General features: G+C 44.6%; 1 protein-coding gene across 1 annotated transcript in view; it reads left to right on the top strand.

The window, feature by feature from the left end:
- The first annotated feature begins 452 nt into the window (after positions 1 to 452).
- pah (phenylalanine hydroxylase) overlaps positions 453 to 20,410 on the top strand; it is a 32,484-nt gene continuing 12,526 nt past the window's right edge. The window contains 5 exon segments of the mRNA XM_084330368.1: positions 453 to 582; positions 3,176 to 3,295; positions 16,642 to 16,825; positions 20,145 to 20,194; positions 20,196 to 20,302. Coding sequence (XP_084186494.1) covers positions 511 to 582; positions 3,176 to 3,295; positions 16,642 to 16,825; positions 20,145 to 20,194; positions 20,196 to 20,302 — 533 coding nt within the window. The 5' untranslated portion in view covers positions 453 to 510.

The following is a 20,410-nucleotide window of genomic DNA, read 5'->3' as shown; positions in this document are numbered from 1 at the left end:
CTTCTTGTATCACAAACAGTACTGTATTTGCAAATCTGGTATGTCATAAATGTATAGATGTAGCAGTACTGTCTATCTGTTGTATGTCCTGATGAATTGAAAATGGGGGACCCTGATGTAAACAAGACTAAGTTAACAGACAATCCAGTTAGATCACAATCACATGATAATAATAACCATCATCATAATGATCTGGTTTATATCAAGAGAGAACGACAGGATCATGTTGTTGTTGTGACGGACGGACAGCAGGTAGAGAGGTGATAATAACCCCCCCCCCCCCCCCCCCCCCCACAGCAGCAGCAGCGGACAATAAGAACCAGATGCGCCGGTTATAGTTCTGTTTACCCGACATACCGATGCAGAAGGGGGTGTGGTGTCACGTGGCACAACTTTAAACTGCCGAGGTTCACGCAGCAAGAGTTGTTCAGTAAACTAACAGCGTTGCACAGCCTGACCGACAGCAGCAGACCGTTACCGTTACCTGTGCAGAGAGCAGCCAGAGGAGGGATGGAGGCAGCGTACAAGAAGATAAACGGAGACCACAGCCCAGATGCGGAGACAGAGAGCACCGGCACAAGGGTACTTGTTGTTGTTATTATTATTATTATTATTATTCTTTTTTTTGTGTCAACCTTTTTGATAAAGGCGCACCGTATTGACGAATTGTGCGTCGACTTGTCATAGTTTGCTGTATTCTTTTTTGCATCATCATTCATTTTCTTAATTTAGATTGGAAATACTTTGGCAATTGTATATCCACTACTGCTGTTATATCTATTTGCAATTATGAAGAATGGTGAGTTGAAGGGGAAAGTCTAATCATTATATATATAGTCTCTCTACTGCTATTCATGTCTTGATTGGAATGATTTCCAGTCCTTTTGTGCAGCAACAATCAGAATGCCAGGTCTGTGCTTCACAGTGTTGTAGTGGCTGGAATATTCTACAGTCCACAGGAAACAAAACCAGTACATTGTAAAGACAGTGCGGTGATATAGACTAGAGACGGCCTAATGGCATTGAGCAGGCGAAACATATTTACAGTATGCATTGCAATACATGTAATATTGAATATACCGTACTTGAATATACTATTATCCTATGACAATATTTCTCACTTAACGGTTGAGGAGCAGCTGGGTATATAATTATATTGTTTTCTGTTTCTCTCAAACAAATCGACACACTTTATTATCATACTCTGATAGAACGAAGATACAAATACATTTAAATAAAAAAAAAGGAGGGACAGTGCGCTAGGGATCACTGCTACAGAGAAAAGGTGAAAGGGTCGACGACCGTGAGCTTTGAGATTAGACCCTTGGGAATGTCATGGGTTTTAAACTGGGGTACAAACGCTTTTACTCAAGATGGTCACACACACACATACACACAGACACACACACACACACACACACACACACACACACACACACACACACACACACACACACACACACACACACACACACACAACACACCTGAGGTCAAATCAAAGTAAACAGTGTTTATATACTCTCTGGGTTCGTCTGAGGTATGAACGTCTATAATTCCCATGATGCATTGCCTAAAGCGGTGAGCGACATGTGTTCAGGGTTCAGGGTGACGTCACAGAGTGACAGGGGAGAGAGACAGATAACCGTGCAGAAGCGATAAGGCAAAGGGTCGACAGGCGGTTCACGTTAGGAGAGCGAAACGTTCGTTCTGACACAGCTGGGTATGAGCTGTTCCCGTCTGAAAACACCCCTTCTTGACACGTAGCCGGGATGTCACGTTAACCGTTTCACTACTAATCGTTTCACTATTAATAGCATCTTAGCCATGTTTTCTACAATATTCTATGCTATTTATTTAGCCTTTTTTTCTTTAGCTAACTAATTTGTTATAATTTTTTGCCATAAAAGTGGGGAAAGTTTCATTATAAAACGCTCATGTGTCTCTTTCTTCCCTCCATATTGTTGCAAACATTTATAATAAAGGTTAATAATCATGATACTGAGAAACTATAATAATTGCTCAGACCATAATCGTACCATCAAAATCTCACACATCCAGGAGGGTCTGTAGAAATGTACCCTCACTGTGTGTATTAAAGGCACATGGCAAAAAACTCAGAAAAAATAAATAATGCACCGTTTGTTGGTGCTGAGCCAAACTGTAAAAACAGTAATACATAAAACAAAGCGGGGCTCGCAACTCATTAGTAGTTCCAAGGTGTTTAATTGACAAAAAGGCAGATGCAACGTTTCGACCCTTCTGGTCTTCTTCAAGCATGGCAACATTATGGGGAGTGCCCTTCTCCTCCAGAGTCAGACATGAAGATATATACCAATTTCCTCTCTGCGTGTATTCAGTAGAAAGCTATCCGGCTGCAAGCTAGCACAAATTAATGGAAGCGGAATACGGACCACTAGCCTAACTGTTGGCCAAAAACATCTCCCCCGGAGTTTTAAGCTAGGCTAGCTGATCCGTATCCACTTCCATTCATTTGTACTAAGCTAGGCTTTAGCTTGCAGCCGGATAGCTTTCTACTGAACACACAGAGAGGAAATTGGTATCTATTTTGTTGTTGGACTCTGGAGAAGACGGTAAGCACATTTCCCATATTGTTGGCGTGTTCCTTTTTAAAAAGAGATCTAACTCGAGCCCAGCTCTCGGCGTTGCTACCAGCTTGGCTGGTCGTTCATACTAATACAATTGGCAGTGTTAGGGGGTGGGAAGCTGACGGGTGGGAAGCTGGCGTTGTGGACAGCGACGCCTACAGGTCGGGTCTCGGCGCTTGCTCAGCGTGGGGGCAGGACTTGGTGGAGATAGCGTGCCCTCCCACGCGTTAACACTTCACCAAATGTGAGTCCTCGCTGCCAAGTGAAAAGACGTCACTGGCTGTCGCCGCACGTATCGCCCTTGTACCGACTCGTAGGAGAACATGCGAACAACAACCAGGTAGGGGAGGGGGGGGGGAATTGGCACAACGACTAAATTGGGACGGGGAGAAAAACAGAGAAATTAGAGAAAAAAAGAAAAAAAATATCTAACATTCTTCCATGTGCCAAACGTGCAGAATTGCTTTGCTCTCTTGACATTGTAGCGTGACCTCGGTCTGATATCAATATTGTGTCCTGGACCGTCGGACGGGGCTCAACCCGCTGTCTCTCTCCCACGTCTGTTGCAGCGGAGGAGGGGCTCCATGTACCTGGAGGAGGACAGCAACAGCAAGTCGGCGGTGCTCTCCTGCTTCTTCTCCCTGAAGGAGGAGGTGGGGGCTCTGGCCAAGGCCCTCCGGATGTTCGAGGTGAACCCTCCCTCTCCCCAGAACACACACGCAACACACACAACACACACACACACACACACACACACACACACACACACACACACAAGTGCACCCCACGTACATCCCGATCTCTCACCCTCTTGTATTTGCAGTGTAAACAACTGCTTTGTCAGGAAAACTGTACATATACTGTCGACGTTGACCGTTAAAAAGGGCCCGAGCAGCATCGCTCGCCTCCTGCGGGCCGCTGGAGACATGTTCACCAGCTGTGTCATGCAGGGCTAATGGTTTCAGTATGAGAGATGCTACTGACATTTATTACCCGCCATTCATCAGTACCGGGGCGGGGCCCAGAGAAAAGTGACCTGTATAGCTTCAAGCTGCATTAGCAAACCCATCTCTCTCCTCCTCCTCCTCCTCCCCCTCCTCCTCCTCCTCCTCCTCCTCCTCCTCCCCAACTACGTATGCAGGTATTTAAAAGGTATAGGTAACGTATTTCATAAGGCAGTCTGGTCTCAGGACTCCGTGTCCTTCAGGACTGGTGTTACATCTTCCTGATTCCCAGGGTTTGAAGGACTGGTGTTACATCTTCACGAGTCCCCCTAGTTGGAGCACATCATAGCCTATTGGGTTAGGGTTTGAGGAACAGGTGTTACATCATTATGAGTCCCCCTAGTTGGAGCACATCATAGCCTATATGGTTAGGGTTTGAAGGGCAGGTGTTACATCATCATGAGTCCCCCTAGTTGGAGCACATCATAGCCTATATGGTTAGGGTTTGAGGAACAGGTGTTACATCTTCACGAGTCCCCCTAGTTGGAGCACATCATAGCCTATTGGGTTAGGGTTTGAGGAACAGGTGTTACATCTTCACGAGTCCCCCTTAGTTGGAGCACATCATAGCCTATTGGGTTAGGGTTTGAGGAACAGGTGTTACATCATCATGAGTCCCCCTAGTTGGAGCACATCATAGCCTATATGGTTAGGGTTTGAGGAACAGGTGTTACATCATCATGAGTCCCCCTAGTTCTAGCACATCATACCTTACAGCACACATAGGGCCTATATCTCTGATTGAAACCAGCTCTTGCAGTAAAGACCAGGGACGAAGGGATGTAAATTGCAGAAGTGTTCTCTGTTCTACCCCAGGCCGTCTCTGTTCTACAGCCTTCCCAGTGCATGTGGTTGGAATAATGGCCTTTCTAGACTTATTTAAGAGATAATAGCCAGTGGGGTTCTTGACTCAGGTATTTTGCAGTATATCTACCAGTGAAAACTTTAGATCCATCCGTTTCCTTGTTATAAACTTTGGATTGAAATGTACTTGGTTTGTAGAATTCAGAGAGGGCCCTCCACGCTGACACACAGGGTCAGTTTAGCCATTTCATGAAATGCATGCAAGTAGAAGCTGATCCCAAGTCAGCCATAACTATGACTGTAATTCCACCCCTTCCCAATTCAAGACAACCCATCTCTATAAAGACAATGACAGCAAATAAGCTATAAAAACACTTACAATTAAAGGGGCACTTCACCAAAAAACACAATGCTGATTTATTTGGCACACAATCTCACACATTCATTTATTTTCACAGTTATTACTAGTAAATTAGTTTGACTATGGCCACCAGTGATGTCATCAGGGACATTGAATCCTTGTGTTGTGGTAATTACAGCTCAAGTAAATGATAAGGAAGTGCACGGCTGTGAAGGAAGTAAATGATAAGGAAGTGCACCGCTGTGAAGGAAGGGTGCATTGCATTTCATTATTAGCCTCATACGACAATTGCCTAAGTCAGTGGTTCCCAAAGTCGGGGTCGCGACCCAAAGGTGGGCCGCGAGCAGCCACGGGTGGGCCGCGAGATGATTTAATTTTTTTTTTTTTTTTTATTCTTTTTTTTGTCAGGCCACTGAACTTAGAAGCAGGCCAGGACAGTGTTTCTAGTTGTATTCTAAAATTCTATTCTATTGTATTCTAAAATGTGACTATATGGTTTTATATTAACTTAATAAATAAACAAAAACGAAAAATCTACTTATTTCAACGAACATTTCAAACTAAATAACAGATTATGCACATAAAACGCTGAAAACAACCGAAGCAACAATAGTATTTTAATGAGGCTATTATTATTATCATTATTATTTTGCAACAAGTTAGCCCTCTCATAAATAGCACATATAAATGAATAACTAACTTGAACTAACTTAATAGGATTGAAGTGATATTTGGCTTAAAAAATCGGTCGCCTGGCAAAAAGAAAAAAGCCTGACGATGTGCATTGGGCCGCGGCTCTCTGACGCCTTATTTTCTGGGCCCTGGCCTGAAAAGTTTGGGAACCCCTGGCCTAAGTAACTTGGTTTTTTTTTATCCACTTTTTCTCCTTATTTTTCTATTTTTCTCCCATCCCAATTTAGTATTTCCAATTCTCCCCTCCCCTGTCTTGAACGTTGCTCGACTATGCCCCCCACTGGTCGGTTGTAGGGAGGATAGAAGCCTTGCATCACGTGTCCTCTCCGGTACACGAGGAGGCAGCCTGTCACATCTTTTCACCTGCCAGCGCGGACTCTCAGTGGCGAGGTGTAACGTGTGGGAGGCTCACACTACCCCTGCTACTTCCTGTCTCTGCTGTGCAGGCGGCGTGAATATTAAAGGCAACCTACTTGTGTTCAGCTTTTCGTTCAGCGTTTCCCTGATTGGCCACACGGCCACGTGACCGCCCTAGCACACGCCCTTATCCGCGCCGTTCTGTGTGTTGTTACGCGGCCGGCAGAGAGGACGCGGCAGAGAAATAAAGAGAGCTTATTATTAATCAGTCAGCAGCCTCCAACAGGCGAAATAACGTCACAGCAGTATAGTTTGTTTATACTTCAGAAGTTTATTTGAACATCGTCCCCAAAATGAATGGAAGCAAAATAAAGAGAGCTTATTATTAATCAGTCAGCAGCCTCCAACGGGCGAAATAACATTATATATTATGCTCCGCGAAATAACATTATACACTCTGCTGCCGCGTTCGCTGCGCGCTTCATTCATTTAATTTGGGACCTTGCAGGGACCTCTGCTGCCGCGTTCTCTGCAAAAGGGGGCGGGGGGTCGTGGCCAATCAGAGAAAAGCTGAACACAAGTAGGTTGCCTTTAATACTCACGCGTGCAGGCGTCCCCAACCGACCTGTAGGAGCCGCTGTCCACAACGTCCAAATCCCCACCCATCGACTTCCACCCTCTAACTCTGCCAATCGAGTTAGTATGACGGCTGGCCCAAGCCGGAGGCAATGCTGACACCCGGATTCGAGACCAGAGTCTCTTGCATTGGTGACGAGCGCAATCTCCGCTGCGCCACCCAGCCGCCTTGCCTAAGTAACTTGTGTATCAAAATGTTTGCAAAAATACTTGTGACTTTTAAACAAAATATGTTGTGACTTGGGCATTTTTTCCTCGTACGTACGTACGTACATGTCATACACTTGGCAGTTGTTATACTTGCCTAAGTCATGTGATCACCATCTGTGTATGTAACGTTAAAATGCACAAATCACACGAGTGAGTTAGGCAGATGGGGATTTTTTAACATAACAAGCGTTCTGATTGGCTGAGGACATAGGCACTAAGGCCCTGTCCACACGAGCGCTGGATTTAATATAACCGAAGTTTGAAAAAAATAAAACTCCGTCCACACAGGTGAACACAGGTGAACAACCGTGTATAACTGCGTACTCACGGCAGGCTGGAAAACCAGCAAACCGATACATGTAGTACAATGTCAAAGCAGTAGGCGGCGATGTTGTTCAGACATGAAGGCCATTTCAACCAATCAGAAAAGGTTGAACGCTCCTGTTTAGCCGCCATCTTTAAATGTCATTTTGCCAACGGAGGATATATTTTTCAGCAAAGAAAGAAACTGCAAATAAAAGTGCAATAAACAAACGGATACATTCACTGTGTGTTCTGCCTCTCATTTGTTGATGAAACAAAACCATCAGCAACACAATTTACCACCAAGAGCGGATAGTTCAGTCTCACAAAAGACCGCCGGTGTTGTTAGCTACATGCTAATGTGAATGGCTATATCTATGTATAGTATATAGCTTAAATGCTAACGTAATGTGGTAACGTTACCGCTATGAATGGATGCAAACATTATTTAACACATTGCAGAATGGGTACAATACAATACGGCTCAATACAAACAATTGTTAAGGGGATGCAGTCTGGACTGGGTTCCTTATAACAATAACTTGACAACACATGAGTTTAGTTTAGCCGCCCGCAGCTACATGTTTACTCTGAGCATCAGGTCAGGAATGCGACAACAGACATCAGTCGATCACAACACTCTTCAACACAGACGATACGTTTCGAACAAAAGTTTGTTACAATCATTTTCATATAACGCTACTTGGGACAGTTCTGCTGTAAACACTGGTGTAGCTGGCTCTGCTCTAATCTCTCTACCCCACGCTCGGTTGCTAACATGCTATTGTTTGACAGTCTGCCGTGAACATGGGAAATAATTGCGACAGCTCTGCTGTAAACACTGGGAATAACCTCGGTTGCTATGCCCACACGCAACTGCAAAACCGCAAAACTTCACCCTGGGGTCCGGTTTTCAAGACCGCGGTTGCAGTGTAGCAAATCCCCGGTTGTGTGTGGCCGAACAGTGCAACTGCGCACATACAATTGTGGTTATATTAAATCCAGCGCTCGTGTGGACAGGGCCTAAGCCAGGAGAGTACAGTTAGGCATAAATCTCAATTTGGCCAAAAAATTACACGATTTACAACACAAATTGAGAGAAACAAGAATATCTGGTTTTCATGATCGTGGGAAGCCAACATTTTATTTGAAAGTTGATCAAATCACCCCCGCCTTGGAAACAAAGTTAATAACACTCAAAAGTTAATGACATTCAAAAAGTTACACAATAACGTTTTAACAAGACATCGGTTTGTGGACAATTTCCCGCTGTCGTTGAGGTATTGGGACACATAAGAATGCAATGTCATTAAAACCATTCTCAACAACATGATACATGTTAACCCTTTCACTACCACACTACCAAAGGGTTAACCCTTTTCACGGTGACAATACAGAAGGTTAACCCTTTCACTGCCACATGACATAATATGGTTAACACTTTCACAACCACACTACAGAAGGTTAATCCTTTCACAACCACACTGCAGAAGGTTAACCCTTTCACAACCACACTACAGAAGGTTAACCCTTTCACTACCACACTACTACAGACGGTTAACCTGTAGTATGGTAGTGAAAGGTTAACCTTCTGTAGTGTGGTAGTGAAAGGGTTAACATGTCCATAAGCCCTGAAATGTAATGTAAGTAGTGCCTTTTTTTAGTTCTGCCAAGAGTCTCGCAGGAGGTTCTGTCAAGCACACGCCGTTCACATAGAGGCAGGTGTCCTGCGCCCTGCTGTCACCCAGGCACGTGCACACATAGAGGCCAAGGGGTGCCTGAGCACCTGCCTTTTTGAGCCTCATCAAAAAAGTGCCCTTTTTTCTTTTTCTTTTCTTTTCTTTTTTTACCGTTACGCATATAGACTGCCCTTCCAACTGAAAAATGTCAGGATAGAATCAAAATATTAGGGACAGAGAGAGAGATGCCCCATATTCCATTGCAGTTTGCACGGCCTCCTCCGCGGACCTATATATTTTATACATAGCGTGGGTGGTGATGATGATGATAGAAACCGCTGTGGCGCATACAGTTGAATGCTGGTATTACACTCACTGAGGGACACGAAGAAGTCAAGTCCGATGGGATTTGGGAATCTCAAATACAAATCGGGATTGGAATAAAAAATGCATTTATATTAAACAATACAGAATATACAGCACTTCTTGGGGTCTGTAGGGTAAGCACTTATTCCCTCCCCCCTGAACATTTATGGAGATGTATGGGCCTTTTAAGTCAGTGATAAAAGTGTCTTTCAAGGATAAGTGAGCTCCTGCACTGATTATTATAGTTCAATATTCAATATTTGATCACCAAAACCCCCCAAAAAAGCATAAAAAGGGGCCCCCCCCCCCGCCCGAAAAGGGCCCTTAAAAATCGTGCGCGCTACGCGTGCTCGGTTAATATATACACACACAGGTATAGTGCCCTTTTCAGCCTTTGAGCACCTGCCCCTCTAAAGTCCTGTGCACGTCCCTGCTGTCACCTGTACCCTCTGGTTTGCGAGGAAAAGCGCGTCCTGTGACAAAGAAAAGCATCGCTGAGCAGCATAGTGCCAATACCAACACCGCAGGTTCGATACCTTACTTTGCAGTGGTATGTGCTGTGTGTGAGCCAATCGGAGGCTTTGTTACATTTTGGATGCTTTTGGATTGCGCGGTTGAACAGGAGAAATGTTATATCTTTGGAACGAACGTGCTTATTGGCTCACTGACACAACGATGAGATGAGCTACTTAGGTGCATCAGTGGCATTCGATACCAAATTCCGATACCACAGCTTTTTTCGATACTCAATAGTATAGAAGTAATTCCATCTATACCATGAAAGTATAAAATTCGGATAAGATAAGATATTCCTTTATTGATCCCCTTGGGGAAATTCAGGCATCATAGCAGCATGGGGGAGGGGGGAGGGGAGGTACAGGTAGTGGAAGACATACAGGTACAGGTCACCGAATTATAGTACAGTGGAGAAGTAATAATTTTAATAGAATAAAAAGGCAGTGTAAACAATATACAATATAATTAACTCTGGACATGTGCATATGGGCAGCAAGGTGTGAGACGAGGGTATGTACTGTATGCCCTCTCAGTTATATTTGCCCTACAATAAATATAGTTACAATATATAATCTAATAATATAAATCTAATCTAATATATAATCTAAAAAAAACGAAATGCTAAAATGCTAAATATATGCAATATATAATCTAATAGTCCAATAGTCTAAATCTAATCCAATATATAAAATCTAAAAATGATAAATGCTAAAATGCGAAATATATGATCTGATGAAGTATACAGTATTCACATAAGGTGCGGTATGTATTTAGGTATACCATATTGTCCTTTTAGGTGGGAGTCAGTCAGCTACTAGGTTCCTGGCAGCGGTCCCTGCCCACTGTTGTGGAGCCTGACGGCCGCTGGTATGAAGGACTGGCCGAGGCGGTTAGTTGAGTGTCGGGGGGGGTATGAGTCTGTGGCTGAACGTGCTTCTCATACCCAGCCCTAATTCAATAGAGCCTTAACCCCCAAACGACACTGGCAGCGCGATGGAAGCGAGCAGGGACTGCAGCTGCTGATGAACTGCTGCCATGTTAACACGTTACATTGACTTCTTTGTGGTTGGGGTTAGTCTGCTTGCTGTGGAGACTTACAGCATTGTGGGGAATTATCCACTATGGATTATGTCAGAAAGTTCAGAGGAGAATCAGATGAAGAGACTTTAGGTGCCTGACTCCAGTGAGCATAATAATAATCTATATGGGTTTTTATTATGAATGAGTATATGGCTTACACACAGTGCTTGTTCTGGCTTTCTATATGGCTCAGTCATGTTCACACATAGCCAGGTTCATTTATCCGCCAGGCCCACCACAGGCTCTGATATTCCGGTTGTGAAATAATCAAATATTCTCCTGGACGTCACCCATCACACTCCCAGCTAGGCCCTGTGTGCTACCGTTACGATTGGCCACAGGTCAGCGTATCAACCTGTGGCCTCGTCATACCGCCCCTTTATTGACTCAAACTCTCTACGTGCACCGCTGCACAGAGTCAATGCTGATTGGCAGCTCTCTTCCATCCTTCAACACTGAAAATGTACCAAAGTTCAAAGCAGGGCGACATTGTTGGAATTGACCTATCTCAAGCCCCGCCCTCTTTTCATCGATCCTCCAATCACAACGTTGTCAGGGGGAAGCAAAAGTTGTCGATTGGAGGATCAAGAAAAGAGGGCGGGGCTTGAGTGACATTTCAGGGTGTGGAGAGACAGTCTTTTTGAGAGAAGAAAACAAGTTGTGGTGTGGAAAGGCTTTTTGTTTTTTCTTGTGTTTTATTATATGTGGGACATTTGGGGGGCTGTTGCAACTGATCAATACCAAGTATCTGCCAAAAGCTGTTTCTCCATTTTCTGCTCTGAACCTATGAGCTCCCATCTCTCAGATCCACCCCAGACTCCACCTCCTCAACCCAATCCCAAACATATCAAGTCACCACCCCCCCCACGAAAAAAAAAAAAAGCCAAGAAATACCCCCAAAGCCATCAAACCCCCCCCCCCCCCCCCCCCATCTCCTCCCGGACCGACTACAGTGCACACAACAGATGTTGCCTAATACATACTAATTGAGCGTGGAAAGTTTCACACACTAAAGGGGGGGGAAATATGGTTTTGAGACTGTCCATGTCAGTCCGTCGCTGTTGTATTCCTCGTGCTGAAATACGGATTAACAGTTGTTCGAAATGACACGAGCATCTTCCAGTCCTCCTCAAGTTTGAAGCCTTCAACAGCAGCTTTGTATTCCTCATGCGCCTGAATTCAAACCACTCTTTTACCCCGAGACACGGTCTATCACTCTGCTCTTCAATTCATTACTGGTGATAATTATACGGCTCTCGTCATTGCATCCTGTATGATAAGGTGGGTTGGCCTTCTCTATCAGAGAGGCAAAATAGGCATTGGTATATGTTCATCTTTAATAAGGCCATCGATGCAAAATTGTCACAATATATCACAATGATGCTAGATTGGAAATATGGACCTTATCTGACCTGCTCAAATGATTGGCTCACACTCGAGGTCCCAAGAGTTCAGTCTGAACTGGGTAGGTCTGCCTTTTGTTTTGATGCACCAGTTTCCTGGAATGACCTTCAACTCACGCTAGAAATCAATACCCCACTATCCCAAGTTCAAGTTTCAAGTTTCAAGTTTGTTTATTAATTGTCACAATAAAATACACGTACTTTACGGTGAAATGCTTGGTTCTGTATGAGCCCCTGAGAGTGTGCTTCATACAGTAAAAAAAAAGTAAGTAAGAAAGTAAGTAAGTAAAAAGTAAGTAAAGAGGAATATACAATATAGATATATATAATATACAATACAAGATACAATCTAAAGTACAACCTAGGTACAATCTAAGTACAGTGAGTAAAAATGAGTAAACAGTGAGGATCCTATGCACCATTTAAAAACACGATCACAAGCCTCGCTGCCTCATTGCGTAACTGTTCTTAATCTGATCCGTCTTTGTTGTTTTTTCTCTTTTCACTCATGTTTTTGTCCTATTCGTGCAATTGTCTCTTGTAACCCTTTTATGTATTCTGAATTTGTAATCTCGACGGCATTTTGCAAATGAGGGTAAAACCTCAATGTCCACATTCTATAATAAATAAAGGTTTCAATCAAATTGCATTAATAAAAGAAAACTAGTAAGTATCGAGTGCATTTCAACATTATGTTGGTGGATGCAGATATCGTGGTGTGGCAGAATGTGATTGTACAGCGAGCCACACATAAACGCTGAGTCACATGTGCTCGTGAAAGATTGAAAGTTATGGCTCTGTCGAAGCCATCTGTTTGGGATTTGCATTTGAACTGCGGGATCTAAAGGGAGCTCTTCTTTTTTAGTATTTAGTGTTTTACATACCAATTTCCTTCCAATGTTTCACATCAGGGCTCCATGTCTCAATAACACAATTTCATATCAAACTATATAAATGTATGAAAAGTTGCCTATTTTGGCACTGGTCTGGAATGTTGCTCAGCCAATGCAAAGTCCGACCTGTGACCTGTGGTACGACGTTGAATGTGTATGGTTCTGGAAGTCCTCGGTGTAAACTCTATTCTACAGCCTCTACTGAAACCGCCACACGAGCTGCGTACCCCTCTGGAACTCCGGCACATGTGATTTGGTAAATGGCTGCATTTATAAATGTGGTGGTGCGTCATGTGAGGAGTAGCATCCGTAAGCTTATTGAGACCAAGCCCCCTCACCCTCACACCTCTCTGGGCCCTGGCAGTACCCGCTTACTGGGTCAGGGCCTGACGTTGATTATGATAAGCTGGGTCAGACTCTCTCTTCATGTTTGCACGGCAAATATCGTTGGTGAATGTTGATGCAATAAAATAGCTTTGTCTCTAAACTAAACAAACTGCATTCCATTGATTTTTGGTTGGAGATGAGCATATATTATTTTCTAGTAGATGGTATAGTCGCATCATTTTCACAGGTTATCTGAGGGGTATTAAAAAGTCTTACATTTAATTTGCACAGGTATAATCTTTTTTTTTATAATATAAAATATTAATATTAAATATACAGAATGTTTTTATATTCAAGTTTTTTTACGTGGCTACCGGGAGCTTGGCGTGCCTGGTGAGAGATTATATGGAACGTGCAAGAATTTAAAGTGCAGCTGCCAGTTCAGTGTTGCTATGTGTTTTTTTTCTTTTTTTGCTAGTATGGTCATGACAATTGGAAAAGGTCTTAAAATAAGTCTTAAATTGAAGCTGATTTAGATGTGAAATGTCCTCTCTGTTCGCCGTCAGCCAGCTTTGAGAGAGACGCTCATAGTCATGAATACTGATCGGCCGTCCAATGCCATACAAAATTACATACCTGAACCTCCAAAATTTAGCGGCATTCCCCTTTAATTTACGTTTACATTTAGTCATCTAGCTGACGCTTTTATCCCTAATCGACTTACAAATTGTGTACAACAAGTTGATTGATTGATTGATTGAAAACTTTATTTAACAGATTGCAGAATGGGTATACAGTACAGTACAGCTCAATACACACAATTGTTAAGGGGATGCAGACCAGAGAAAGACTTTCGTCTTATTTACATCAAGGTCCCCCATTTTCAATTCATCATAACATATATGACATACATGACATACAGATAGACAGTACTGCTACATCTATACATTTATGACATATCAGATTTGCAAATACAGTACTGTTTGTGATACAAAAAGTGTCCAGAAAAAGAGTGTATATACATTTGACGTAGAAACTGTACATTGGGGGAGGTTGGGTGGGTGGGTGGGGGCTGTACATTGGAGGTGGGGGGGTTGGGTAGGGGGGGGGGGGGGGGACGCTGTACACTGTACATTGGAATACTGACAAAGCCATACTTGGTCATTTACTGTACAACTGGGTTAGGACATTTGTAGGGGCCAGTTTCGAATTGCAGTCTCCCGTAGGTCAGCAGGAGGGGTCACCGCTGGCAGCTCAGGGTCAGTGGTCAGTGGTATTGTTCGTCAAACAGTGTCGAATTTGAGCGCTACACTCTGAGTGCATAGTAAGTATAGACATATTAGCATAGTAGTAGGGATAGTGGCATAGTGCATCGTACATAGTACATAGTAGTATAGACATAGTAGTCATTTGTACTGAAATACAACACACACGAAAAGTCGCAGATACTGAGTGGACACTTATTGTGGGAATGGCAACCATGAAGAGAGAGTTGCCAGCCAGGATCGGGATGGCGATGGAGGGGTTATTGTTTTGTGAGTTCTGGAGGATGCAGACCCATGATATGCCCCCCCCCCCCCTCTCCTCACAGCGGGTGGAATGGGATCCAGATGGAGGGAGAGAGAGGGGAGAGAGGAGTCTGACGTCCAGGCCCGCCTCTCCAACTTGGCCTATGGCAGGGAGAGAATACTCACCTCCCCCCTGTACTGTAGTTACATAAATAAAAACAGAGCAGACTAGCCTGACATTCTGGAGGGTTAACAATTAACATCGAATCGATACACATGTGCAAACATTAGAATCTCATCCAAAACAACAACAAAAAAATATATATAAGAACCTGGGAAACGTCCCCACAGTGTCCATGCTCCTGAATGTAAAATACCTAATTGTTGATAGGACGATTTATCTGGAGCAACATCTGAACCTGCTGCAACATTATGTACACATTTAGAGTTCAAGAACATTCCGGCTCTGGTCAGTTCCTGTAGCACTTTACCATCAATTAACTGAGAGAGTGTTCTAGTTGACCCACGGCCATGGTGGTAGACTCCAGAAAGTCTGCCCAATGGCCATTACTTCAATAGGTATTTATCGCCCTCTAGTGGTCAAACAAAAGAAAAGCCCATATTGTACATTGTCAATGAACTACCACTTGTATCAATGCATTCTCTTACTATAGTGTTTGTCTCTGCTTTCACACTGAAAACATTGTACCGCAGCATTTGGTGTTTTTCTTTCTTTCTTTCTTTCAATCCAATTGAGGTTTATATGCTCCTCTTTATGCTGAATCAGTGTCACCACCCATGAAACCAAGGCAAAACCTAAACAGATTACTTCATGGAGATAAAGGTTTTATTTTATTTTTTGGTCTTTTTCCCCCTTCTTTTTCCGTTTTTCTCCCCTCCCAATGTTAGTCGTTATGCCAATTCCCACTCCCCTTCCTGGTCGTTGCGCACTCTACCCCCTACCGTCGGTCTGGGAGGGCGGAGACTATCACATGCTTCCTCCGACACATGTGGTGGAGCGCTTAGTCCGCTGCGCCACCCAGCCGCCGATAAAGGCTTTTTTTAAATAATTTTTTTTATCCAATTGCAGGCACTGTGATGTTCACACATATGTATTTTTCTGCACATGTACCTCATTGCTTATGTTATGTTCAATTCGATTTTTTTTTGCAAAGGACTTATAAGTAACTAAATAGTAGAGGTATATATTAGCCCCTTTCGTGACTGTGATGCACGCCAACAAGGTTTGACCGAGTGAATCCAACAGTCCCGTGCTCCTCAATAGGAAACCAACCCATGAAGGACTGGTCCTACCCGAACCGTTCGTTATACAAGTATCACAGAGACATTTCAAAGGTACTCACAGTTGCATGAGGGTCTTGGACAGATAATCGCAATGGTTTGAAAGCTCTGCGTTGCTAATAAACATTTTAAATAATTTTTATAAACTGGTCAACACTGCTCAAAACGGCTTTAGCTGCCTGATGCCGGAAATAAAGCTGTGTTGACCAGTTTATAATTTTTTTTTAAATGTTTATTAGCAACGCCGAGCTTTCAAACCATTGATTATCTGTCCGAAACCCTCGTGCAACTGTGAGTACCTTTGAAATGTCTCTGTGATACTTGTATAACGAACGGTTCGGGTAGGACCAGTTCTTCAGGGTCAATCTAGGTTGGTTTCCTATTGAGGAGCAAGGGACTGTGGCTTCACTCGGCCAAACCTTGTTGGCGTGCATCACAGTCACGAAAGGGGCTAAGGTATATATACAGTATATACACCTCTACTATGTAGTTACTTATAAGTCTTAAAAAGTCTAATATATATATACATAAATAATACTACAAATGTATATTTACCACAGTGCTATCCTCTCCCCTGATTCTGTGAACTGCAGGACAAAGGCATCAACCTGACGCACATCGAGTCTCGTCCGTCGCGGAAGAACAAGGAGGAGTTTGAGTTCTTCATCAGCGTGGAGTCCACCTGCTCCCAGGCGCTGGACGACGTCATCAATGGCCTGCGTGCGCAAATCACCGGCCACGTGCACGAGCTCTCCCGCAACAAACAGAAGGATACAGGTGTGTGTGTGTGTGTGTGTGTGTGTGTGTGTGTGTGTGTGTGTGTGTGTGTGTGTGTGTGTGTGTGTGTGTGTGTGTGTGTGTGTGTGTGTGTGTGTGTGTGTGTGTGTGTGTGTGTGTGTGTGTGTGTGTGTGTGTGTGTGTGTGTGTGTGTGTGTGTGTGAGTGTGTGTGTGTGTGTGTACACATGTGAACGTGTGAAGAGTATCTGGCTACGTCAGTCGATGGGGGCGACTCCTACCAAACACACGCAAAGGAGTGGAGGGGCTGAGCGTTTATTTCTGGTCACTCTGGCGAGAGAGAGAGAGAGAGAGAGAGAGAGAGGCGATAAAGGTATCTGGACATTTAAATGAACCGCCCGCTCTTCAAAGAGTGAGGATAGAGCTAAGCTAAGCATCATTATGACATCACTACCAAAATCGGCGAAGTTCCACTTTGTTTTGTGGTGGAACTCCCCTTTTAAGTTCCTCGAGAAGGTGCACACGGTGAATCGCGGCCTCCTGGGATTGCCCCTTCCGCTCTACAACACACACTCCTCTCGACCGGCCCGGCACCTCCGTCCTCCGTGCCGCCCTGCCGACCTAAAACCTCCCCACCGCGACACACGTCCACAGCGTCTCACACAGAGACGATATCCCCCGGCGTCGCCGTCCTCAACAGACCCGGACCTGTCTCGTCTCGTACAGACGACGGGTGTAATTCATCACGTATTATTATCGCGGTGACAGAGAACGGCGGGGAGACAAAGTCCGTTCATCACACTGGGCAGAGCGTCTCTGTGACCCCCGTGATGAATCACCCTGTAAATAGACAACCAGTGTCGCCGCCGCGGAGACTGATGGCCCCCCCCCTCGCCCCCCCCACCCTTTTTATTAGTTGTTTCCAGAATGACATTAGTTTAGTTACTGCAGGACCAACAGGCCTGGCAGGGACAGAGGAGCTTTGTGTCACCAGTCCCCCCCCCCCCGCACCCATCCCACCCACCCACCCCACCCGTAGCACAGAACAGACGGTGACAGTGACTCGGGGACTGGCGAGGAGACAGCATCAAGGTCACGGTGGGTCGATGGGGGCCGGAGACAGACAGGCCCACCATGCAACACCCCCCGTGACCCCGGTGTGACCCCGGTGTGGCCCACGTCAGGGTCAAGTGGATGAAGAGATATTTATGGGTGGCTGGCGATAGAGCCGGCCTGTTTATGGAGGAGCCCCGGGGCAGGACTCTGTTTGTTCTCCCACAGGCCTCGGGCCGCCGGACCACACTGCTCAGGATGCAGATGGATGAGCGGAGCCCCGGTGTTATTGACTGTCATAAATCCACATGAGACCACCACCCTCCCCTCCGACCCCCCTCCCCGCTCACGGCTCTGGTCAATGTCAGAAGGCCTCGCCTTCCTCTACCAGACACAAAACATCCGATCCCATTGTTTTTTTTTTATCCACTTTTTCTCCCATTTTTCTATATTTTTCTCCCATCCCAATTTCGTATCATCCAATTCAACCCTCCCCTGTCACGGACGCTGTTTCTTGCCTCCCACAAGCCGGCTGCAATGTGGACTAAGTCATACATAGCACAAGTCCCCTCCGGTACTTGAGGTAACAGCAGTCGCATCTTTTCACCTGCGCAGCTCGATCCCTCGGTGGCGAGGAGTAACGCGTGGGAGGCTCACGCTGCCCCCGACACTTCCTGATTCTACTGCGCAGGCGCACCAACCGACCTGTAGGAGTCGCTGTCCACAACGCCCCATCCCCACCCATCAGTTTCCCACCCTCTAATACGGCCAATGTGTATTAGTATGAACGACCAGCTAAACTGAAAGCAAATGTGGAGCGCTGGGCTCGAACAGGCAAGCCCAGCGTCTCTGCATCCGTGGCGAGCGCCTTGCCCACTACGCCACGTAGCCGCCCACATCCTACCCCATTGTTTTTACAAGCATCAGCTTTTAAATTATGGGACTTAAATTAAAACTGCCGAAATCATGTTCAAAGCTTCACATAAATCTCTTCCAACCCCCATCCAATATGGGTTCACTGAGAGGGTAGGAACCAGGATTTATAATCTTGGAGGGAAACAGGAACTCCAGCAACCGGGCGTAAGAACCACTCTAACATCTATGTGTATATCTGTTTGTGGAGTAAGATTATGGAATGGATTGGACGAGGACGTTAAATTGAGTAAAAACATATACCAGTTTAAAAGAAAGTTAAAAAAAGGAATATTGGAAAGGTGGAGGGTGAACATGATGTTTGGCATTAAAAGGAGTATGTATATAAAATATGTATTGACTGGTCAGACTCATGTGTGTCTTGTTGAGATGTCGGGGGGATGTGGGAAGCAGAGCTGTGTTACATGTTGTGTGTGTAGCGGGTGATGGCCGGGGTGTGGGGAATGGAAGTTCACAGGCTTGGCTTCTTCCATCCCACTTTTCGGACCATGGGTGGTGTCTGTTGTTGCTGTTGTCTGTTGTTTTGTGGTGGTTGTAGTGCTGTTTTGTGGTTGTCTTGTATTGTATGGTTTGTATGGTTTGAAATGAACAAATGAAACTGATACTGATACTTGTTTAGTTTAAGAATAGGGGGCAGGTAACCATAAGATTTATTCTTCTTCCTGCTCCTTTTGCCCATGGTAGAACTGTATTTATGATTTTGTATGAAAACTGTATGATTGTATTGCTTCCATGTGGCAAATAAAAACTCTGAATCTGAATCTAAGCAAACATCCTCAAGAGGGTTCACGTCAATATGAATTAGCCTTGTGCTAGTTGTATCGTCTTAGAGTTGTTATTATTATTATTATTATTATTGTACATTAACACCAAGACTGGCACAGCGATAGAAGAACAGGAAGATAAACCCTATGAGCCAGAATGAAGGATGTCTTATTGTTCAATTATAGTAACGCCAAATCTGCTTTCTCCTCTCTACCAACTATATCTTTTTATATATATCTACTGTATATTGCAATTACATATACATTTTTGACAGACACATTTGACAGTACAGTACTACAACTATAACTTCGTTTTCTTTTTATTTGACTGTAGCATCGTCACATTTCTAATGACCTGCTACTGTCAGCATCACAGGCCCAGTTCAATTGACCGTATTCACAAGGCGGCCATTTTGCTCTTATGTCATGCTCAGGAGGATGGGATTCCCTAACGCCCTGTTCCCACCTGGGAATCCCATCCTCAGAGCATGACATGAGAGCAAAAAATGGCCGCCTTGTGAATACGGTCAATAAAAGTGAAACGAACAAACAGAGAAACAAAAACTATTCATACCGAATAACGCTTTGATTTCTGCCACCCCCCCCCCAGTACCATGGTTCCCTAATGACATCCAGGACCTGGACCGCTTCGCCAACCTAGATTCTGAGCTACGGCTCCGAGCTGGACTCTGATCACCCAGTAAGAACTGACTCATCCATCACTGTCTGTTTACGACATCCTGCCCCTGTGCGTGTGTGTGTGTGCGCGTGCACACGTGTGTGTGTATGCATGTATTCGGGTGTGTGTTTGTGTCGCGCCCACGTGTCTCATGAAAGGGCCCTGCGGAGATGACAGGGCCCCCCCCACTCTGCCTG

Source organism: Notolepis coatsorum, assembly GCF_963971535.1.
Source record: "Notolepis coatsorum genome assembly, chromosome: 15".
NCBI lineage: Eukaryota > Metazoa > Chordata > Actinopteri > Aulopiformes > Paralepididae > Notolepis > Notolepis coatsorum.
This window is presented reverse-complemented; position numbering and strand designations above follow the sequence as displayed.